Genomic DNA, 21,589 nt, shown 5'->3' with positions numbered 1-21,589 from the left:
TACAATCTCAATCTCTTCACCATCCATCCTGATGCTGCCAATTGGCCCAGTCGTGAGAATCTTTGTCTTCTTGACATTGAACCTCAATCCATATTGGAGGCTGCAGTCCTTGACCCTCTGTAGCAAGCGCTTCAAGTCCTCCTCAGTTTCAGACGATTGACGGTACACACACACACACACACACACAAAGCATAAACAAACAAAAACCCCAACCCCCCCTTTTGTATGACTGTAAATATACACAACAAATCCACCATCTTCTATGTATAATTTAATGACACCAGTGATTAAATTAATGATGTTCTGCCACCAACCCCCATAATCACATGGCTTTCACTCATATCTGGGATGGTTTTCCAAAACCACATGCAGAGATGCCCTGCTCCCTAAACAGTGAGGCTCCTTCTCCCTGTCACCTGCCCCCTGTAACCACCAATAGGTGCCCTTGATACATTTGTCTATTTTTGTTATCGAATACTAAGTGAGTACGTAGAACATATATCCTTTTGTCATTGCCTTTTCTCAGTCAGTGGTGTGTTTTCAAGGTCAGCTCTTGGAGACATGGGTCAAGGCTTTTTGTGGATGAGAAGTGGTTCATTGTGTGTATATATCCCGTGTTGTTTAGTCATTCACCTGCTGATGGCCATTTAGGTTGTTTGCACCTTTTGTTTATTGTGAATAGTGCTACAGTGTACATGGGTGTACAGGTTTCCATTGGCATCACTGCTTTCCAGGCTCTTGGGTATTTATTAACCTAGGAGCTCACTTTCAGTGAGACTTGGTAATAGATCCTTCTGTACAATGTGTGGGTAATTCACTGGGGATTTGTTTCTACTGCAGAGCAGTGATTGAGCATTTGCTCTTATTCTGAGATGTTGAGTAAGATGAGAACATATCTGGACACCAGTAGGGCTGGAAAGTGTAGCCTGGTGATTAATTTTTCACATAACAAAGCAATCTGAAGCCTTTTGTATTTTTGTTGTTGTTTTGTGCATGTCAACTGAGTTGCTGATGCCACAGCCATTAGATTCCTGTGCTCATGGAGTTTCCATTCTAGGTCACTTAGGCCTAAATTGTCCTTGCATTGTAGTCAAATATAGACCTCAAAATGTGTATATTATGTCAAACTTTGACAGGCATTTAAAAGCACAGGCCAGGGCCCTTGGAGACCCCAGTACAGTGGTGAGAACCCTAAGAAAATCCATCTCTTTAAGTGCTTGGTGCTGTTTGTTGGGAATTTCACTTGCTTAGGAGGCTGCTAATTTTTTGGACACTAGCTTCCATCTCCCCAGGAGTGGCCATCACAAGGCAGTGGACTTACACAGAGTGCCATAAATATTTGATTGCCCTTAACTTTTAAGGGGTTGAGGAAAAACAAGCTCTGCACCGCCTTCTGGAGCTCCAAATGGAAAAGCAGGATGGAACATTTTGTAAACATGACACCTCATTGCTGTGAGTGAGTCTGCCACCTACTTCCTTGCTTGGTTTGTGTTTCTGGGGTTGGTGTTTGTCAGCTGTGACAAGAGGCTTTCTGACCCCTTTGCGTGTCTGGAAGTAAACAGACGACTGCTATTTGACTCTATGGCATGAGTTCTTTGTGTCATTTTGTTTTACTTTTGCAGATTATGACCTCAGAGCTAAGTTACTTCTTTGTATTAAGGATGCTTTCATATGACCCAGAGCAGTTGGGGAAACTGAGGTTTGTGCATTTACTGACACAAGAGCAGATTTGAATCTTTACCCAAGTGTTTAAGAATTTACATCTTTGGAAACCTGATGCTGGCTAGCTGGTGCTCACTAGTATGAGCGTGAGCGTAAGCAAGCCACGCTACTGCCCTTGAAAAGGGGATAGCACATTGGATTTTTGTTCAGTGATAGGGAACACTGGTGGCTTAGTGGTAAGGAGATGTGCTGCCAGCCCAAAGGCAAAGAGTTCAAATCCACAGGAGAAAGAGGAACAATCTCCTCCTCTGCACTGTATAGCTTCTTAAAACCCACTGGAGGGTCAGCTATAGGTTGATTCCAACTTGACGTGCATGACAAGAAGCAAAGCCTCTCTTTTGCATTTTGTTTTGTTTTGATCGTGGTGTTGGTGAAGAGTATTGAATAACCGATAAGTGACCAGAAGAATGAACAAATCTGTCTTAAAAGATGTGCAGCTAGAATGTTCCTTAGAAATGAGGATGCTGAAATGTCACCATATACATTTTTAGTTATTTTTTGAAATTATTAATTTTCATGAAAATTTACAGAGACTTTGGATTTCCATTCATTCATTGTTTCCCTTTTTTTCCCTGCCCATCCCTCCCCCATCTCCGTTGCGTTTTGTATCATCAATACCAAGAATTGTATCCACTAAACAGTTTCCTATAAATCGTTCCCTGCCATCAGCATCAGTGTCATCACTGCCACTGTTCTTCTGAACTTCATCATTTCCACCACCATCATTTTTCCATCACTCAAACAAGTGTGTCTTGGAACAAGTGCAACCAAGCTGCTCCTTAGAGGCAAAGACGATGAAACTTCATGTCATGTACTTAGGATGTGTTGTCAGGAGGTGCTCGTCATTGGGGGAATGAACCCCATCATTCTGGGAAACTTGGACAGTTAGAGAAAGAGAAGAAGACCTCCAAGAAGATGAACTGATGCAGACACTGGAGCAGTGGGCGCAAGGACATCAGAAGTTGTGAGGAATGGTATAGACCAGGGCCAAGTTCAGGTCTGTTGTTCATAGGATTGCGATGTATCATAGGCGACTGATGGCACCTAACAAAACATCATCATCCCCACTATTATTTTCACTATTTTATTACCATACCTGTCACCACCACCACCACATCATATTAGTGTGATTCAGTAACAAGAGTTCTTCAGTTAGACAAGCCTAGGTTCAAATTCTGGTTCTGTGGCTTATATATTCAGGTCATGGATGAGACGAATTGATTCAGTGCCTGGGGTTATGGAGGTAGGTGTGTCAGAGATGGTGAGATTGGCACAGGATAGAGCAGGGTTTAGGGCTGTTGTGCATAGGGTCGCTATGAGTCACAGGCAATTCGATGGCACATAACAACAACAACAACAACAACAACAACATCATATAGGAAAGTTTCTCTTTTACTTCTTTAGAAGCTCAGTTTTCTTATCTCTGAAATGGAGAGTTTACATCACCCTTATGGGGAGTGGTTGTGAAAGTACCACAGCACTGGGCACAAAGTCGATCTGAATTAGCCACATCTTGGCTTCCAGATGAGCTTCTTCCCTCAACTAGGAAGGGGGGGGTAATTCTATCTCCATGAGACATATCCACTCACAGGGATCCAAAAACGACTGGAACAGCACATCAGCAGAGAACTGCCGGAAGTCCAGGCTGGGTTTAGAAGGGGTCGTGGTACTAGGGATATTGTTGCTGATGTTAGATGGATCTTGGCTGAAAGCAGAGAATACCAGAGGAATGTCTATCTGTGTTTCATTGATTATGCAAAGGCATTTGACTGCGTGGATCATAACAAACTGTGGCTGACTCTGAGAAGAATGGGAATCCCAGAACATTTAATCATGCTAATGTGAAACCTATACTTGGACCAAGAGGCAGTAGTCAGAACAGAGCAGGGTAACACTGCATGGTTCAAAATTGGGAAGGGTGTATGCCAGGGATGTGTCCTGTCTCCATACCTTTTCAACCTGTATATAGGGCAGATTATCTGAGAGGCTGGGCTCTGTGAGGAGAAGCGTGGCGTTAGGATTGGTGGACGATCTATCAACAATCTGCGCTATGCAGATGACACAACCCTGCTCGCTCAAACTGAGGAGGACCTCATGCACTTACTGCAGAGGGTCAAGGAATGCAGCCTTCAGTATGGACTGAGGCTCAATGTCCAGAAGACAAAAATTCTCACCACTGGACCAATCGGTGGTATCAGGATGGATGGTGAAGAGATTGAGATTGTTCACAGCTTCAGTTTGCTCGGCTCCACGGTCAACACTCTTAGCACCAGTAGCCAGGAAATAAAAAAACATATTGCAATGGGAAAGTCTGTGGTTAGGGACCTCTCTAAAGTACTCAAGAGCAACGGTGTCTCTCTGCAGACTAAGGTGCGCCTGATACAGGCCATGGTTTTTGCAATCACTTGTTATGCATCAGAGAGTTGGACAGTGACTAGGGAAAATAGGAGGAGAATTGACGCCTTTGAGCTGTGGTGCTGGAGAAGAGTACTGAATGTACCATGGACTGCCAAGAAAACAAATAGATTCATCCTAGAGAGGGTTAAACCAGGTTGCTCCTTGGAGGCAAGGATTCTGGGGCTTCGCCTGACATACTTTGGACATGTTGTAAGGAGAGACAGGTCTTTGGAGAGGGACATCATGCTGGGCAGAGTGGAGGGACAGCGCAGGAGGGGAAGACCCTCTATGAGGTGGATTGATTCAGTGACTGGCGTAATCGGGATGGATGTGTCAGAGGCAGTGAGATTGGCACAGGATAGAGCAGGGTTTAGGGCTGTTGTACATAGGGTCGCTATGAGTCGCAAGCGACTCGACGGCACATAACAACAACAACAATACTTCATACGTGTGCACAGTTTGTGTTTAAATCATCACAAGAGTCTCACGGGGAAGAAGAATTTGGATGACTGTTCATATTTTGCAAAGGGAGAAACTGGGGCACACAGGGGCAGAATAGCTTGACAACGGTTGCGTCGTTGTACTCTTGACTTCTCAATATTTGACTTTCACTCAGCACTCTCAGCCCCCATGAAGCCTGGATGGTAATGAACACTGGAAATTGCCTCGCCCCGTGACTTCTGCATTATTTTACCACAATCTGCAGAATATTTTGCGTCGCAGTCCAACTCACTCACATAAAAACATCATGAAACAATATTGAACTCGTACTCTTCTTCTCTTTCCCATGGTGATACCATTTATTTAATTTTTGACAGTTTGCTTTACTTTTTTTGTTGTTCTTGAGACGCTACAGAGCAGAATGTGCACCAATTCGGCGGTTTTGACATGTGCAATTCAGTGGCATTGATTCTGTTCTTCACGCTGTGCAATAACGATTCTCACCCTCCTCCTCTGAATGACTTTGTATCATCTTTAAATTACTGGCGTGATGATACCCTAAATAAATTTTACAACCTAAGGAGTCATAACTTACAATTTGAAAAACACTGACCTGAAATATTTTTTACCCCAGGATTATATATCAGAATACTCCAAAACTCCCTCTTACAAAGCATATACCTCAAGCCTGCCCTGCGATTCTGACGCAATAAAGCTAGGGGTGACCTCTGTCATCTGTAGTTTTAAAATGATACCCCAAGTGAGTCAGATGGTCCCATCATTAAAGGATGGTGTTTTGTGACATTTTCTAGCTTGTTTCCTTTCTGAAACTCTCCTTTCTTCTTAGCTGTTTGTTGTTATGTTTGTTTATGTGAGTGTCTTCTCTATCACTCCCCAAGATATTGGTGCCTTCATCAGGTAACTGTCTGTCTTGAACTACCCCCCCCCAGTCCCAGGTTATAGGAAACTCAAGTTGGCAGTAGAGATGAGCAGTTTATGGCTCATTGGAATGGTGGCTTCTCCATCTTTGACCTGGAATGTAGAAGAGAGAGTGGTGGTTCAGTGGTAGAATTCTGGCTTTCCATGAATCGGGACAGACTAGTTTGAGTATGACAAGGAGTATCCACTTGGTTTACAATCAGGAAAAGTGTGTGTCCAGGTTGTAGTTTTTCACCATTCCTATTTGACCTGTATGCTGAGCAAATAATAGATGCAGCTGGGCCATGTGAAAAACAGGCAGCATCATGATGGTGGAAAGCCTGATTAGCGACCTGCAATATGTTGATGATAGCGCCTTGCTTGCTGAAAGTAAAAGGGGACTTGGATCATTTACTAATTGGGATCAAAGGCTGCAGCCTTCAGTTTGGATTATTCCTTATCGTAAAGAAAACCAATCCTCACAACTGGACCAGTATGCAACATCATGATAAATGGGAAGAAGATTGGAATTGTTAAGGATTGAATTTTACTGGGATCCCCAGGTAACGTTGGAAGCAGCAGTCAGGACATCAAATGATGAACTTCACTGGGTAAATCTGCAGTGAAAGTAGCAAAGATAACACTTTGAGACTAATGTCCACCTGACCCCAGTCTTGGTTATTTACCTCATATGCATATGAAAGCTGGACGATGAATAAGGAAGACGAGGAGAATTGCTTTCTTTGTTTTGTTTTTTAATAATTTTTAATTTTATTTTATTATTTTTTGTGTGTGTACCATCAACTCAGATCTGACTGGTACAGGAGGAGATTGCCCCTCCTTTTCTAGCAGAGCATATGGTGGTTTCGAACCACGCACCTCTGGGATTGCAGTGCAGCTTCTTGCCACTAGGCCATCAAAGCTCCCTGGGAATTGCCATCTTTGAATGATGGTATTGGCAAGAATGTTGATCATGCAGACCATGGGTTGTCAGCACAGACAAGTCTATCTCGGAAGAAGTCTAACCAGGGTGTTTCTTAGAAGCAAGGATGGAGAAACTGTCTCAGACGTATTATTAGGAGATTCTAGTCCCTGGAGAATGAGACTATGCTTGATCTTGTAGAGAGTCCAAGAAAAAGAGGAAGACCAGATAAATGAACACAAAGACACTAGAACAGTAGGTTCAAACATAGCAGTGAGGACATAATGCTTTGTCCTGTTTTGAATAGAATGTCTATGACTTTGAATCAAGTTGAGACACCTAACAGCAACATGCAGTTGACCTGGATTTGATTCAAGGTCAATTCACTTCCTGTGAAACTACCACCCATCTGTCACTGAAGGCGTGCCTGTTGTTATGATACTAGATTTTGGTGCGACTTCCAGCTTAGGGAAGACTAGGAAGGAAGGGTTCTACTTCCTAAAAAAATTAAAATCCATTGAAAGCCCCATGAAGCGCAGTGACGGTGCAGAACGACGCAGGATTTCTTTCCCTTGTGCATGGGGTCATCCTGAATCAAAGCTGTAAGGTGGCAGCTAGCCGCATCCAAGAAGCTGGAGCCTATGAAGAAGCAAGGGAAGGGATCCTTGCTCTGTGTGGCGGGATTCTGAGGGAAGAGGAGCTGACATATTCTTTTAAGGAACTTGAAGTGGTTGGTGCTTTAACCCTGATTATCTGCAGATGCAGCTGCATTACAGCTTTCCCCAGGGTGTGATTCAAAATGCAAATGGCAGGATGGCAAAAAAAAGACTATTTATCCAGATTTTTTTCAAACCCAAGGAAACTGAGGATTTAAAAAAAAAACAAACCAAACCCCAAAACCTCCCAACCAAACAACCCACTGGAGGGCTACCTGAGCCCGTACCACCTGATAGACCAGCAGGAAAGTTGAATTCTTCAGGGCAGCCTCATCTGCCCTCACTCTCTCCTCTGTTACACAATTTAATTACAAGTCTAATCACTTCAGAAACCCCATCCATTCCCTCCAGTGTAGCAAGATCTCTTCTTTAATAGCAAGGTGCCTGGGCGATAAGCAGCTGTCCACAGGCAGGGCGTGTGGGATGCCTGAAACCTCTCCCTGAACAAACAGGAGAGACGTGACCAAATAAAAAACTGAAATTGTTTTGACATTTCACTGTGGTGTTGCAGCTTTAATAATAAAGGAAGAGCCAAGTTCTTGCAGCCTTCAGTGAAGAGGCTGCATTTGGCACAGAAGCAGATTTTGTTGTTGTTGTTGTGAGTTGCTATTGAATTAGGCCTGACTTGTGGTCCAAGGGAAACAAATGTTGCCTGGTTCCATACCAACTTATAATGGGTTGTGGATGGGACTGTTGTGACTCACAGGCTAACACTGGTTGATTTTCAGAAATGTATTGCCAGACTTTTCTTCCTAGTCTGCAAGATCTGCTGAAATCTGTTCTTCATCACAGCAGCATGTAGGCTTTCACTGCCAAATGGGCTGTAGATAAGCATGAGGTGCATTGAACCCAGGACTCCTACACACAGAAGGAGAAGATCCCATGACTGAACCACCACTGTTTGGATGTTGTTGTTGGTTGTTGATTGCCTTCAAGTCGAGCATGACTCATAGCGACCCTATGCATACATTTATGCATGAGAATATTGTTCATTGAGAGAGCAGATAATGAACTAGGGAGAGGTAGAAGTTCAACAAAGGAAAAAGTGCGAGCCTTGTACTTGTCCTTGACCACAGGCATCGCCACAAGGTCTTCAAGTCTTTCTGCTACCAAGTTTGACTGTATGGACCACAGGGAGAAAGGTGTTTTGGGCATCTCTGCACTGTTTGAATGAATGGCTGTTTATAGAGGCTGAAGAAAACCTCAGTGAACGGAGACACCCTGGTAGCACAGCTGTTTAAGTGCTCAGACGCTAACCAGCAGCTACTCCATGGGAAGAAGGATGGATCAGTCATCTTCAGTGAACTGAACAGCCTTGGAAGCCCAGTGAGGCAGTTCTATTGAGGGACATTGGATGGAAGGTGACCTGAGGCAGTAGACTTGGACTTGGGTTGGTTAGGTTATGAGCTAGAACCTGCCTGTGTGTGGTGTTGTGTTTTGATGTGTAACTTAACCCTCATGATAAACCTATAGAGGTGTTCATCTGTATCCCCCCGCCCCCCCAACTCATCTGTGCCTCTGGAAATACAAGTGGATGACTCTAAACAAGAAATGTTTACTTTCAGTTCCCGTCCAAAGTCCAAGTCAAGGGCACCCTTGTCTGTAATCCAGGGTGTTCCCTGGACCTTGAGGCTCCTGAAATGAGCTCGCTCGCTCTCTCTCGCTCGCTCGCTCTCTCTCTCGCACTCATACACACACACACATAGGTTGTTATAATCTGTTTATAACTTAAGAAAGGAGAGGAAGATCCCAGACAGAACGGACTGACACACAGACTGCAGAAGTGGACTTAAGCCCTGCAGAGTCTATGAGAATGGCACTGGCTTGGATAGGGCAGGGTATCCTGTGGTCCACAGGGTAGCTTCCAGTCAGAGTAGATTCAGAGGCACCTGACCACAACAGCTATATTGTTATTACAGCATTCACATGGCACATGAGAAGTTCTCTTTCCAAACAGGATCATACTAGCAGGTATAGTATCAGGGCCAGGAATTCAACACTAACATTATTTTATTATTTTTTTTTGGGGGGGAGGGGGCTTGTCCAACTCATAGCATCCAGGTTACATAGCCCCAGTGCACTGAAATGACTCGTCCCAGATCACACAGCTTTCCTGCAAAGCAGCTGTGATGTGACACCTACCACAACATCTTCAGTTAGAGCATTTTAAACCCAATTTACAAGCAACCACACAGCTTTGTAATAATATATCTATTCTCTCTGATGTTATCACACTAATTTTTTTATTTACCTTTTTCCTTTCTCTCTCTCTGTCACACTCACTCGCTCTCATTGAGCCATCTCTTCATCCTTTCTCCGATTCTCATCCTGCTCCCCATCATCCACCTCCCTTCTTTTAAAAAAAATATATAAAACAAAACAGCATACTGGCAGCCACCTCTCTGACAGCTTTTAGAACTTTGCATGCCTTATATTTAGTTCTGTAATAATGGAAAAACAACCACACATACACTAGCTGCAGGCAATGCATAGAATAGCATTTCTAATGTTTTTTAAACAGCTATTAATGTAGTTGAGCACTGTATTTTCCCCCTCTTGCGCTTCTCTATGTAATCATCTGCTCAGCGGTGCGCTCAGGAAGGGGAGAAGGGAGCAGAGGAGGGGCGAGCAGTGATTGATGGGCCCGGCCTTGCTTGCTGAAAGCGTCCCATCTGGGGCCGGTTTGGGGAGCAGTCAGATGTTGAGGGGGAGGTCAGCGAGCCGGCCGGGGCTCCCTCTCCTTCGACACCCCGCTCACCCCCATGTTGCAAGCGCGCACGCACACCCTCGCTCGTCATTGAGGCTCGTCTTTTCGCAGATGGTTTGTGGCGTGGGACTAGAACAGCTGCTAAGTTTATGGAGGAGAAAGGAAGCAGGATGGTGCAGCAGGTATATATGTTTTTCATTCTCCCGTTTGATTTTTTTTTTTTTTTTGCATTGGAAGCAGTAATGGGAAGGCAGCTGAAGGCTCCTGGCTGTCGGAGCCCGGGGCTCCAAGATTAGCTGGTTTTGCACCTTGAATCGTTAAGGGGAAGGAGCAGAGAGTTCGCAGCCAAAAAGCGTGTGCCTGTGTCCGCTTTCTGCTTGATGTGTGGAACTGGGCTGATCTTGGAACCAGCAGGTTAATGGTTCAGTTTTGCATATTTTTCACCCTTGTCTTTGTCTCGGAGCCCTCCCCCCCCCCCCCCCCCCCCCCCCGGGGGGCATGATGCGGTTTAGCTCATTTCAGGGCTGAGCCAGAGGCTTTCCTCTGAATATGCGCGATTGCTCGCCAGAGAAGTAGAAGAACCTTCTAGGCGAGGAAACTAAAGTCAAACTGTCAGCCGACTGGAAACCACAGGCAACCACCGGGAACAGACAGTTTCCTCCAGTGAGAGGCTGGGCGAGGCAGGGTAGTTTCCAGGGAGGGAGTCTGACTGTGTGTTCAGATGCAATCAGCTGGTTGGTTAGGGCTTGACCATTTCGGCGTGCTGCTTGGTTCCAGGGGTTGTGTGTTGCCCAAAAGAGGTTCTGGAGGGCACGTGGGGGATTGGGAACAGATTGATTCCCGAAGCAGCAAGAGAAAGGGGTGTGCAAGAACTTTGACTCTAAAATCTGGGTGTGCGCACTTGTACACACACACGTTATCTCATGCACTTGTAAGCAAACACTTGCTTATTTTCAAGTCTTTATTGACAGCTTCCAAGGCAGGCATCTTCCCCCTCAGTGAAAGTTAGCCAGTCAGATGGAAAAAGAATATATACCCTGTCCCATTCCTGGCCACATAAAGACATATTTTTCAGCCGAAATGGGGTTTGCGCTAGATAGAAAGCCAAAATATTTTTGACCTGTGACTGCCCTGTGTTCTCTTACAAGTTTCCCCAAAACTACTGTAACCAGTGAGGACAGTCAGAGTGTGTGTGTGTGTGTGTGTGTGTGTGTGTGTGAGTGAGTGTGAGTGGAAAACAAAAGGAAGGGTGTATGAGAGTTCCTTGCGCATCAAAAAAAGAATTGATCTCTTTATGCGTACTTGTGACAGCATCCACACACTATGCTAACAGTCAGATTAGGGTGTTTGTCTTAAAATAGCAATAATATCCTGGCTATTTCATGCTTCAGTAAAATATTTAAATTGAAATCGCTTCCCCACTCCTCCTTTCTGAGTCAGACGGGGTTGTATTTTAATAATAATCCATCTCAGTAATCAGCATGAAAGCTGCCCATTGGGGTTTTCTCAGGTGGTGCTGGGGGTTCCACTTTCTAATGTTATTGTGGAGTTGCTCTCATTTTCTTCGGTTGGGTGTATGTGGACAAGCAGAGGGTCCCTCCCTTCCAAGCATTTTTAAAAAAATATTTATTTCAGGCTTCTACCTAGTTTGACAGAAGCCATGTTGTTCTTGTTAGTTCCCTTCTTTTTGGGTCCTCCCAATTCTTGGTGACTCCATGCACAAAGGGATGAAAACGCCTGCCCCCTGATTGGTTGCAGATCTGACACTGTGTGTTTTAACACGTGGGGTCTTTCCTCCTCTTTATTATTAGCAGTAGCTAAAGAAAGATCTAGGCATTGAGAAGAAGAAGTTGGGTTTGCAAGCATTCCTGAAGTAGGTGCTTGAGGATGTGGGGGTTTATGTGCAAAGCAACCTGAACAACCCAGAACTCCCACAAGCCCTTCGACTTGCGAAATCCTGCAACTCCGCCATCATTTCAGTGATACAGGAATCATGGGGGGTTGGATTGAAGTAGAAGAGAAGGCAGCTTCTACAAATGAGGGAATGTCTAGCCAGAGTGCTCCAGATCCATTTACTTGTCACCTTTGCATCCATGAACTTGGCGACTTCTTTCCACCGGGAGCCAGTTTATATGCACAGTATTTGCCTTGCCTTGCATGTCGCACTAGCTAATAGGTCAGTGGTTCTAATCCACCACCTTTTCAAGGACGAAAGATGGACAGTTTCCTCCGGTTCAGATTTACAGCCCCAGAAACTGGAGGAGGGTCACTGTACGTTGGATTTGATGCTATGGCGGTGAGTTGAGTGGGATCGATATACCCTGAGTGATAATAACTGGAGGCATCGGTGGTTTGGCAGTAGAATTGTCACCTTCCATGTGCGAGACCTCACTTTGCTTATTGACCGTTACACTGACGCACAGCCACTCTCCATCAGTCCGCACAGGCGTACGTACGTATGGCTCATTTCGGTGGAACTTCCTGCTAAGATGAGGAAGAAAGGCCTGGCAATCTACTTCCCGGAACTAGCCACAGAAAATTCTCTGGATCACAGGGGTCCAGGAGGTGACTGTCCAGGGACAAGGGTGAAGGATGTGGTGGTGTTTTATTCTGTTGTGCATGATGTCGCCGTGAGTCAACCACAGAATTAGCATGTTGTTTTGTGACTGATGCCTCACAACCACGTTCTAATAATGCATAAGCATCACTTGAAAGGAGACAAAGATGTAGCTAATGCCATTTGGACGTGGGGAAAAAAACCCAACCCTTCCACTCGAAGTGTGACACTCTTAATTAAATAGTAACTGTAATTAGCCCAAAGTGCAAATGTTGGAAATATTAATTAGGGTCTCTCTGGAACTGCTGTCAGTGTTAATGTGGAACTGTGGGGGTCCTTCCAACATCTGCTTGAGGACTCTAGGTACAAGATGGAACATCCATGCCCAGCATCTCTGAATGCTACCTGTGGGCCCCTCTGTGACCATTGGTACTGAAGAGCCTCGGTACCCTGTGTTTGCACAACGGTGCCCATATCAGTAGACACTGGGGGTTTGCCCTGAGTCCAGTGTTGCTCCAAGCGAGCCATCACCTCTGTCCTAGTGTGGCCTCCGAGCATCTTGAAGTGAGGCTCAACTTTCACATGATGGCAGGACTTTCTCTCTCCCAACAGTGTGCTAATCTAATGTAGCTGATAGAATTGACGCCATCGCTGCATCAGACAGGGAGTTCTAGTGGTGTGTAGTCCACGGGGAGTTGTGTTGCTAACCCAAAGACCATACCTCTCTGCCAGTTCAAATCCACCAACCACTCCAAGGGAGAAAGATGCTAGTTTACAGCCTCAGAAGTTCCCTGACGGGTCAGCTATGTGTTGATTGCATCTCCACGGCAAAGAGTTGATTGAGTTTACATAAAATACCCCAACACTAGACTTCCCTCCAGACCAAACCAAAACCATTGCTGTTGAGTTGATTCCAACACAGAGAGACCCCATGAGTTCAGTGTGGAACTGCTCTGTAGGGCTTTGGGTTAGTACTGAAACACTTAACTGTTGTATACCACCCCAATTCCTTTGTTAAGAACTACAGAAATACTTAGTGCAGTGGATGGCTCCCACTAGGCTGGGTGAAGGGCAGTTGTACTCAATTTGACTTCTGAGAGAACTAGTTAGAAAACCAGAGACTTTGAACTCCTTTGCAGATGGACAAGGAAGCTGAGGCTATCAGAGACTTTCTCCGCCGCTCAGTCCACTCCTACTGACTTTGAGTTTGCTGTTACTCTCTTTGTTCCCCGCCCCCCCCATATGTGTGTGCGCACACACACAAACACATTGGCAATTCAGAGATCTGGTAATGGAAAGCAGATTACAAGGAAATAAAAATGATCCTATCTCACTTGCTCATGTTGCACCAGGTTTCACTTTGCTGATCTCCAAGATTAGTTGAACTCTCTCTCCTTAGTTTTAGTGATACGAACTACCCCCCCTTTTTTCCCCCCTGCTTCATTGACATCTCTATTTTTGCACAAACTAATATGACTGTAGCTTCTCAACTAGTTTTCTTGTACTTCATGGTATTTGGCCTCTTCTCTCATAAAGGATTTTGTAGTGAGTCATTGGAGACACCAGCATGTCTTTGTCACAACTACTCAACTCAGCTATTGTTGTACCATAATGGTCCTGGGGAAAATGTAATGACATGAACGTAGTGTTCCAATAGAACTTTATTGACATCTTATCCAGGATGTTTGCCAACTCCTGTTTCTATTCCCTCTCCCTACCAATTCTATCTGGTGGATTTGAACCTCATGCCTTTGGGATTGCAGCTCAGCTTCTTACCACAAGACCACCAAAGCTCCCTTGGAAACTGGAAAGAGGGTTACAGTGGGTTGGGACTGACTCCATGGCAGTGGGTAAGGCAGCCACATTTGAGCTTTTCCCTTGTCCCATGTAGAGTCTTTGAGTAGCACAGGTGGTGAGCACTCTAAGCGGCTAGAGAAACATTGGAGGTTTCCATTGTGCTCGGCTATGTTGTGAAGAAAAGTCTGGTGAAGTATCTGAGGACGTCTATGCAGCACTGCACGAGGTGGCCGTAATTTGGAATCAACACCATGACTATTGCTTCTCCCAGTGTTCTCCTGAGGGTGCACAGGGTTAGCTTTCTGTGTGTGCGGACCCAAGCACCCTGCAAAGAGACAGCCCACAGCCCCAACTGCTGAGGGGAAGAGGTTGGGAAGAAAGCCACAGGTGTGTGATTTTTGCTTTCAGTGAGATAGACATTTGGAGACATTAGTCTGGGGGAGAAAAGGGACTGATGGGAATGTTTTCCCTTGTAAAACGTTTTCAACTTAGCCTAAGCTAAGAGAGTAGCCTTCCAAGTGTCCTCTTTAACATCCTAATTAAGGTTCCTCAAAATAAAAGTACCAGCTCCAGAGCTGCTCCCAGAACAGCACCCCCTCTGCCCGCCCCTCCCCCCCTCCATAGGAGTGTTTTTGCTACACTCAAGTTGCTTCAGCTGAAGAGGCTGTCCAAGCCTGGGAGGTGGAACTGAGGACATGGGAGCAGCTCAGACACTTCCCCCCATCCCCGTCTTATTAGATGAGAGCTAAAGTTCTGTCTTCTTGACCACAGACTGTGGAAGAGACATAGCCCTTTGGTGAGCTTAATTGTTTTCTCTCCATCATTCTCTTTCTCTAACTGAACTCCCTGTCCACCGAGACCACAGAAAATTAGGGCTTCTGCGTTACACTTTCTGACACAGTGTAAGTAGGATAAGATTCTCATCTGTTGGTCATAAGGTAACCATGAGTCGTAGTCAACTTAACGGCACCTAACAGCAGCAACAACTACATCATGTATATGTGTGTCTACATGTGAGTGTGCATTCATGATGCATTCGTGCTGTGTGTGTGTAATTGCATGTGTGGAGGTATGTAAAGCTGTGAATGAGTGTGTGTGTCAGTGTGGAAGCATGTATGTGGGTGGTGTGACTGTGTATGTGTGCATGTGAGCATACATGTTTGCATATATGTCTAAATCAAGTATCTATGAACCTGTTTTGATTAAACCTGTATGTGAGCTTGTGTGTATGTGTGTGACTTTGTGTATATGAGAGTGTCTGTGTGTGTTTGTCTTAGGGTTTGCATGTATGTGTGTGAGGTTGTGTTTCTTCTATGTGAGTGTATCTCTGTGACTGTATGAATGTGAGTGAACACTGTATGTGCTTGTATGTATGCGTTTATGTGGATGAGTGTGTGAGATGGTGTGTACATGTGAGTGTGTGTGGAGGTTGTTAGTGCTTTGATGAGGAATATGCACAAGAGGTTTCCTGAAATGGAAGTACTTGAATTCAGAGTTCTTTCTTTTTTCTTTTTTTTTCTTCCTTCTTTTGACTTGACTTTAATTATCACTCTGCATGTTTTGCCTAGATCTGAAGGGTGAATTGTTACATAATACTCTGTACTTAGAAAAAAAAAGAAGGTGGAGGGTGTGGGAGAGGCATTGACTAAGTAAGGTTCAGTGTTCAGTCCTGTGTTTTGCAGAGGTAACTTGAAATGGATACATCTCAGAGAGCCATCCTGTCCCAAGTTAGGTCCTGAATGTCCACGGGCAGCCTCTTGGTGACACTGTGACCACTACACACACACACACACATATACAAACATGGCAACCATTAAAGTGGACATTACCACAGGAGAGTATCTTTTCCCCAAATTAGGTCCTGAACATTCATTGATTGTCTTCTGCTAACACTGGAGATACTTCTCTCTCTCTCTCCCCCCTCTCATTTTCCCCCTCCCTCTCCCTTCCCCCCTCCCTCTTCCCTCTCCCCTCCCCCCCTCTCCTGCTTTCTCTCCCCCTTCTCTCTCCTCTCTCTCTCCCCCTCTTTCCCTGTCTGTCTCCCTCTCTCCCCCCTTATCTCTCTCCCCCTCTCCCTCTCTCTCTCTCACACCCACTGACCATAAAAAACAACTAAATCTCAACCACCCACGCACCCCCTTTCATTCTATAATGCAAGCCATGTCATATAACACTTTGATTCAATACAGATGCTTAGATTACCTTTCACTCAAGATGCGCTCATTGCAAGGAGCCCCGGTATCACAGTGGTTGCTAAATGCTTGACTGCCATCCAGAACTTGTTGGTACCAACCTGCCCAGTGACTCTGTAGGAGGAAGACCTGGCAATCTGCTCTCAGATTTTTCTACTCAACTGACATGGCTTTGAGTGGAAAATGACTCCTTGCTGAGCTTCCACTGGGTTTCTAAGGCTATAAATGGCAAGAGAGGAGATTGCCCGTCTTGGTCCCTCAGAACCATTGGTAGATGAGAACTACCAATGGTCAGAGAGGTACCGACCATGGGGCCATTCCTACTAGCTGGGTATGAGTCAGAAAGTGCTCTCCAGCTTCTAACAACAGCAACAGAGCAGTCTGCTGAGCGAGTGCAGATAACTCAGGATGCAGATTATTTATCAAAGGGAAACTTCACAAAGTGTCATAAAAGCAGTCTTAATACTTAAAAATCAATCAGACACACAGAGAACACGTGTTCCATTTCATCCTTCTTGGCATTTTAAGACTCGGATCAAAGCTGTTCACCAGGGTAGACAGTGGCCTGTTCACTGGTTCCGAAATGGAAGTGAATCCAGAAGGATCTACCAGGGGTGCGTGGGGGGATCCAAATAAAACAGAAAATCCAGTCGTGTGTGGCCCAGACCTTCAGGCCCTCAGCTATCAGACTGAATGGCGTAGGGAAATGACTTCACCATCCAGATCTGTGAAATGGGAGTGAAAGATGGTTACTCATGATTGACCCATTGCAGACTGTTAAGAGTGGGGCTCCTGCTAGGAAATGTTGGGGTTCATGGGTTCAATGTCTGGGGAAGGGTTCTGCCCGGCATCTGCTCACCTTTCCTCCCCCCCGCCCCTTTTTAAATCTGATTTTGCAGGGTAACCAGGAAGCAGCAGCCGCCCCTGACACAATGGCCCAGCCTTACGCTTCGGCCCAGTTCGCGCCCCCTCAGAACGGCATCCCCGCGGAATACACGGCCCCTCACCCCCACCCGGCTCCGGAGTACACGGGCCAGACCACCGTCCCTGAGCACACGTTAAACCTGTACCCTCCCGCCCAGTCGCACTCGGAGCAGACCGCGGACACCAGCGCGCAGACTGTCTCCGGCACCGCCACAGTAAGTGCACCCTTCTCGGGCGTGGAGGGAGGTTCAGCCTGGGCCTTGGGGGTGCTTGCCAAGGTGGGGCTGTGGGGGTGTTCCTCAGCTCCTGCAATGACAGCGGGAAGCACCTCTGTCAACAGGACTAACCAATGAGGGATCACACCTAGTACAATATTCCTTGCCCTCTTCTCACACTTGCTCCACTGTTTCCTCCTGATCTCTCTTGCATTCTCTCCTCATAGCCCCCTAAACCAGCTCATTTTTCATGGAGGCTTTTGCCTCTAAAAAGAAACATTTATCTACATCCATTCTACAACTAAAGCCCTGATGGCACTGGGGTTAAAAGTTGGCTCTTCACACTTAGCTGCCGGTGGTTGGAACCCACCACTTCTGCAGAAGAGAGAGACGGCCGTCTGCTCCAGTTAGGATTTACGGCTTCACAAACCCTAGAGACAGTTCTACTATGAAAGCTATAAGTCAGAATTGACTTGACAGTAGTGAGTTTCTTTGTAAATTGTGTGTTGTCTTTCTGTGCCATCCAGTTGATGGAGCCAGGTTTGTTGAGACCGTGAGGTTGTAAGCTGGATTCCTGTAAGTTTCATCTTTTCCTGAGTGGCCTCTTGAAAGAATCATTCAGTGTATTTCCTTTTTTGGTTATTGTTTATAGCCTTGTTGTTGTTGTGACTCATAGTCACCTGGTGTCACCCCGGCAGAGCTACCCTGTAGGGTTTCCAAGCCTGTAATTTTTGCAGTTGATTGTCAGATTCTTTCTCCCCCGGGGCCACTGAGTGGGTTTGGATCAAACTACCCACGCTTTGTGCTCATAGCTTAATTTCCACTCTCCCCCGTTCACAACCTCAATCTCTTCTCCATCCATCATGGTGCTGACGATTGGTCCAGTGGTGAAAATGTTTGTCTTCTTGCTGTTGACCTTCATTCCATATTAAAGACTACAGTCCTTGACCTTCTGCAGCAAGCGCTTCAGGTCCTCCTCAGTTCCAGCAAGCAAAGTTGGATCATCTCCATCACGTGGGTTGTTGATGAGTCTTCCTCCAATCCTGATGCCACATTCCTCCTCATAAAGTCCAGCTTCCTGAATGATCTGTTCTACATATAGATTGCAAAGGTATGGAGACAGGACGCATCCCTGACACATTCCCTTCCTGATTTGGAACCATGCAGTGTTTCCCTGCTCTGTTTTTGAGGACTGCCGCCTGGTCCAAGTATAGGTTTTGCATAAGCACAATCAAGTGTTCTGGGATTCCCTTTGTACTGAGGATTAAACCAAATTTGTTGTGATCCACACTATCAAATTGTTAACAGTTACAGCTTTGCTCAGCTCCACAATTAACACTCTTGGCACCAGCAGTCAGGAAATCAAAAGGTGAGTCGCATTAGGTAAATCTGCTGTCTGGGACCTTTCAGAGTACTGAGAATCAATGATGTCAGTTGAGAGACCAAGGTGTTCCTGATCCAGGCCTTGGTCTTCACAATCACTTGTCATACATCAGAGAACTGGACAATGGCTAAGGATGACAGAAGAAGAATTGATGCCTCTCTGAGTTGTGGTATGGAGAAGAGTCTTGAACATACCATGGACCACCAAGAAAAGAAATTGATCTGTTTTAGAGAGATTGAAACCACATTTCTCGTTGGAGGCTAGGATTTTGAAGCTCTGTCTCACATACTTTGGGCACGTGGCCAGGAGGGACTGATCCTTGGAGAAAGATATCATGCTCAGAAGGGTGAAGGAACAGTGCAAGAGAGGAAGACCCCAGATGACATAGATTGATACAGTGACTAGGACAATGGGTGTAGGTGTGTTGGGGTCAGTGAGACTGACTCAGGACAGAGCAGACTTCAGAGAGGTTGTAGGTACGGTTGCTGTGAGTTGCTGGCGACTTGACGGCACGTAACAATGACAACTCCTTCACTGCCATCAAGTGGATTCGTGCTCCCAGACGCCCACTAGGGTGGAGTAGAACTATCCCCATGGGGTTTCCAAGGCTGTAAATCTTCATAGAATCAGACCACTAACTACATCTTTTTCCCAAGGAGTGGGTTCACATTACTGGCAGCTTTAACCACCGTGCCTCTGTGGCTCCTTAAAAGCCTTTTTTGGGTGTATTCACATCCTTAAAATTTGCTCCCTTTTACGTGTCACCCCAACTCTTCCCTACTCTGTCCCAGCCCCTGGTTGAGTACTATTCTGTTGTATTTATGGAACACATTTTGTTTCTCTGTTCATACATGCTGGGCATCTGAATTATGTCTGTCATTTTGACTATGGTGAACAGTACTGCTGTTACTTTTTAAAAAATCTGATAAGCTACTAACCTGAGAGTTTAAAATCCACCAGCTACTCCAAGGAATAAAGATGAACAATCTTCTGCTCTAAAGTTCGACACCCCAGAAACATGACAAAGGGCCCCTGTGAGTCAGAACCACTGGTTATTGTTTTTATGGTCTGAGAAAGAGCTCTTGAAGTGTTAAAACCCAGCAGTTAATGGAACTCCCTTCGTAACTCCTCTGAAGGAAGGTGTGACAATTCACCTCCTTAAAGCTTTATATCCATGGTGTGAAGGTACCACAATTTCTTAATCAACTCAGTTGTGGTTGGATGTTCGGGCTGTTTCCAGGTTTCTTGTGATACTGAATCATTCACTCGATGGAATGCTACGCAGCACTCAGGAGCAATAATTTTAAAAAATACTACATAACTTAGGAAAGTCTGGAGAGCATTACGCTGAGTGAACTAACTCAGTCTCATAAGGACAAATACTACATAAGACCATCATTGTAAAAATAGAAGGATAACTAATAAAACATGAATGGTAGCTCAAGGGGGTAAGGAGTGGGAGCAGAGGGGTGAAAATGTGTAGGGGCAAAACCACAGGGTTGCATAGTTTGGTGGGTAGAGGGAGAGGAGTTAAGGAAATGGAAAGGGTCTGGATAAAAAGACAGGAATGATGGGTAAGATCCAACGGTGATTTATTATGTAAAACATGATGCATGAAAATGATTGTATGAAACACAGTTGGAATAAAGAATAGTGTAAAACACAATGGAGATAAACTTTGTTACCAAACCAATTAATAAACAATTACAAGGCTTACAGCCAAAAAACCCCTCCAGTATGGTTCCAAGAGTTGTAAAGAACTAGACAACCCCCGACAACCCCATCACATACTGGGTGATGCGTTTGAGCCAAAGACAGTCTTTTCTCGCCTATCATCCAAGAGAGACAAAGAGAACACATAGTCCCAGTTTTGAAATAAGATGTTTCTACCTGGGTCTTTAAATAGATAAGTAAGATATGTAGGTAAGTTCAATCACATATGATTCTTACTTAAGCTTCCTTTACTCTAAGAAAGAAGCAGGAAGCAGGAGTGGCATCCACTTCCTAAACAACATGCCTCCGGAAACTCTGTGAACTTTGATAAATGTTGATTGTTGTAGGGGGGCTTCAAGCCTTTTGTTCACAGGGTCGCTATGAGTCGTGCTCAGCTTCAAGGTAATCAACAACAATAACAACAACACTCTAAAATAAAGAAACCCTAGTGGCATAGTCTGTCAGGAGTTGCACTGCTAACCTAAAGTCTGTACCTCTCTGATGGTTCGAATCCAGCAACAGCTCCTCTGTAGAATGTTGGCCATCTCCTCTTGTGTGATTGACAGTGGAAGGTCATCTGTGACTTGCTTCTGACACTATGGCAGCGTGAGAGAGAGGTGTCGTAGTGGATATCATGCCTGGCTGAAAACTGTTAAGCAATTCAGTCCCACCGAGAAAGATGAGCCTGTCTGCTTCCATAAAGATTTACAGCCTCAGGAATCCCGAGGGCAGGTCTGCATCATTCTAGAGGGTTACTCGGAGGCAGAATTGACTTAATAGCGGTGGTTCTAGTTTCAGAGTAAGAAAAGGCTCTGATGGTTCAAATCCACTACTGGCTCCCTGGGAAAAAGATGGACAATTTCCTTGTGTGTGATTTACAGCCTCAGAAAATGAATGGAATTTTACTATAAGTTGGTTCTGATTTGCTTGTAATGAGAGACACAGAAAGAGAGAGGGAGGGAGGGAGAGAGACAGAAAAACAGA

The 21,589-nt window shown here is 45.2% G+C and overlaps 1 protein-coding gene across 6 annotated transcripts in view; it reads left to right on the top strand.

The window, feature by feature from the left end:
* Nucleotides 1-21,589, top strand: part of RBFOX1 (RNA binding protein, fox-1 homolog (C. elegans) 1) — a 465,218-nt gene that overhangs the window by 211,844 nt on the left and 231,785 nt on the right. For 5 of the 6 annotated variants that reach the window (XM_006895224.1, XM_006895222.1, XM_006895223.1 and 2 more), the window contains one exon: nt 17,269-17,508. In XM_006895224.1, the coding sequence (XP_006895286.1) occupies nt 17,269-17,508 (240 nt within the window). Of the gene's footprint in view, nt 1-17,268; nt 17,509-21,589 lie in introns of those variants that run through there. The other variant, XM_006895225.1, reaches the window with a different exon arrangement.

This window comes from Elephantulus edwardii, unplaced genomic scaffold (genome assembly GCF_000299155.1).
Source record: "Elephantulus edwardii isolate Elephantulus edwardi_28Jun2011 unplaced genomic scaffold, EleEdw1.0 scaffold00162, whole genome shotgun sequence".
Taxonomy (NCBI): domain Eukaryota; kingdom Metazoa; phylum Chordata; class Mammalia; order Macroscelidea; family Macroscelididae; genus Elephantulus; species Elephantulus edwardii.
The sequence above is the reverse complement of the archived record's forward strand: the minus strand, read 5'-3'. Positions and strand labels throughout refer to the sequence as shown.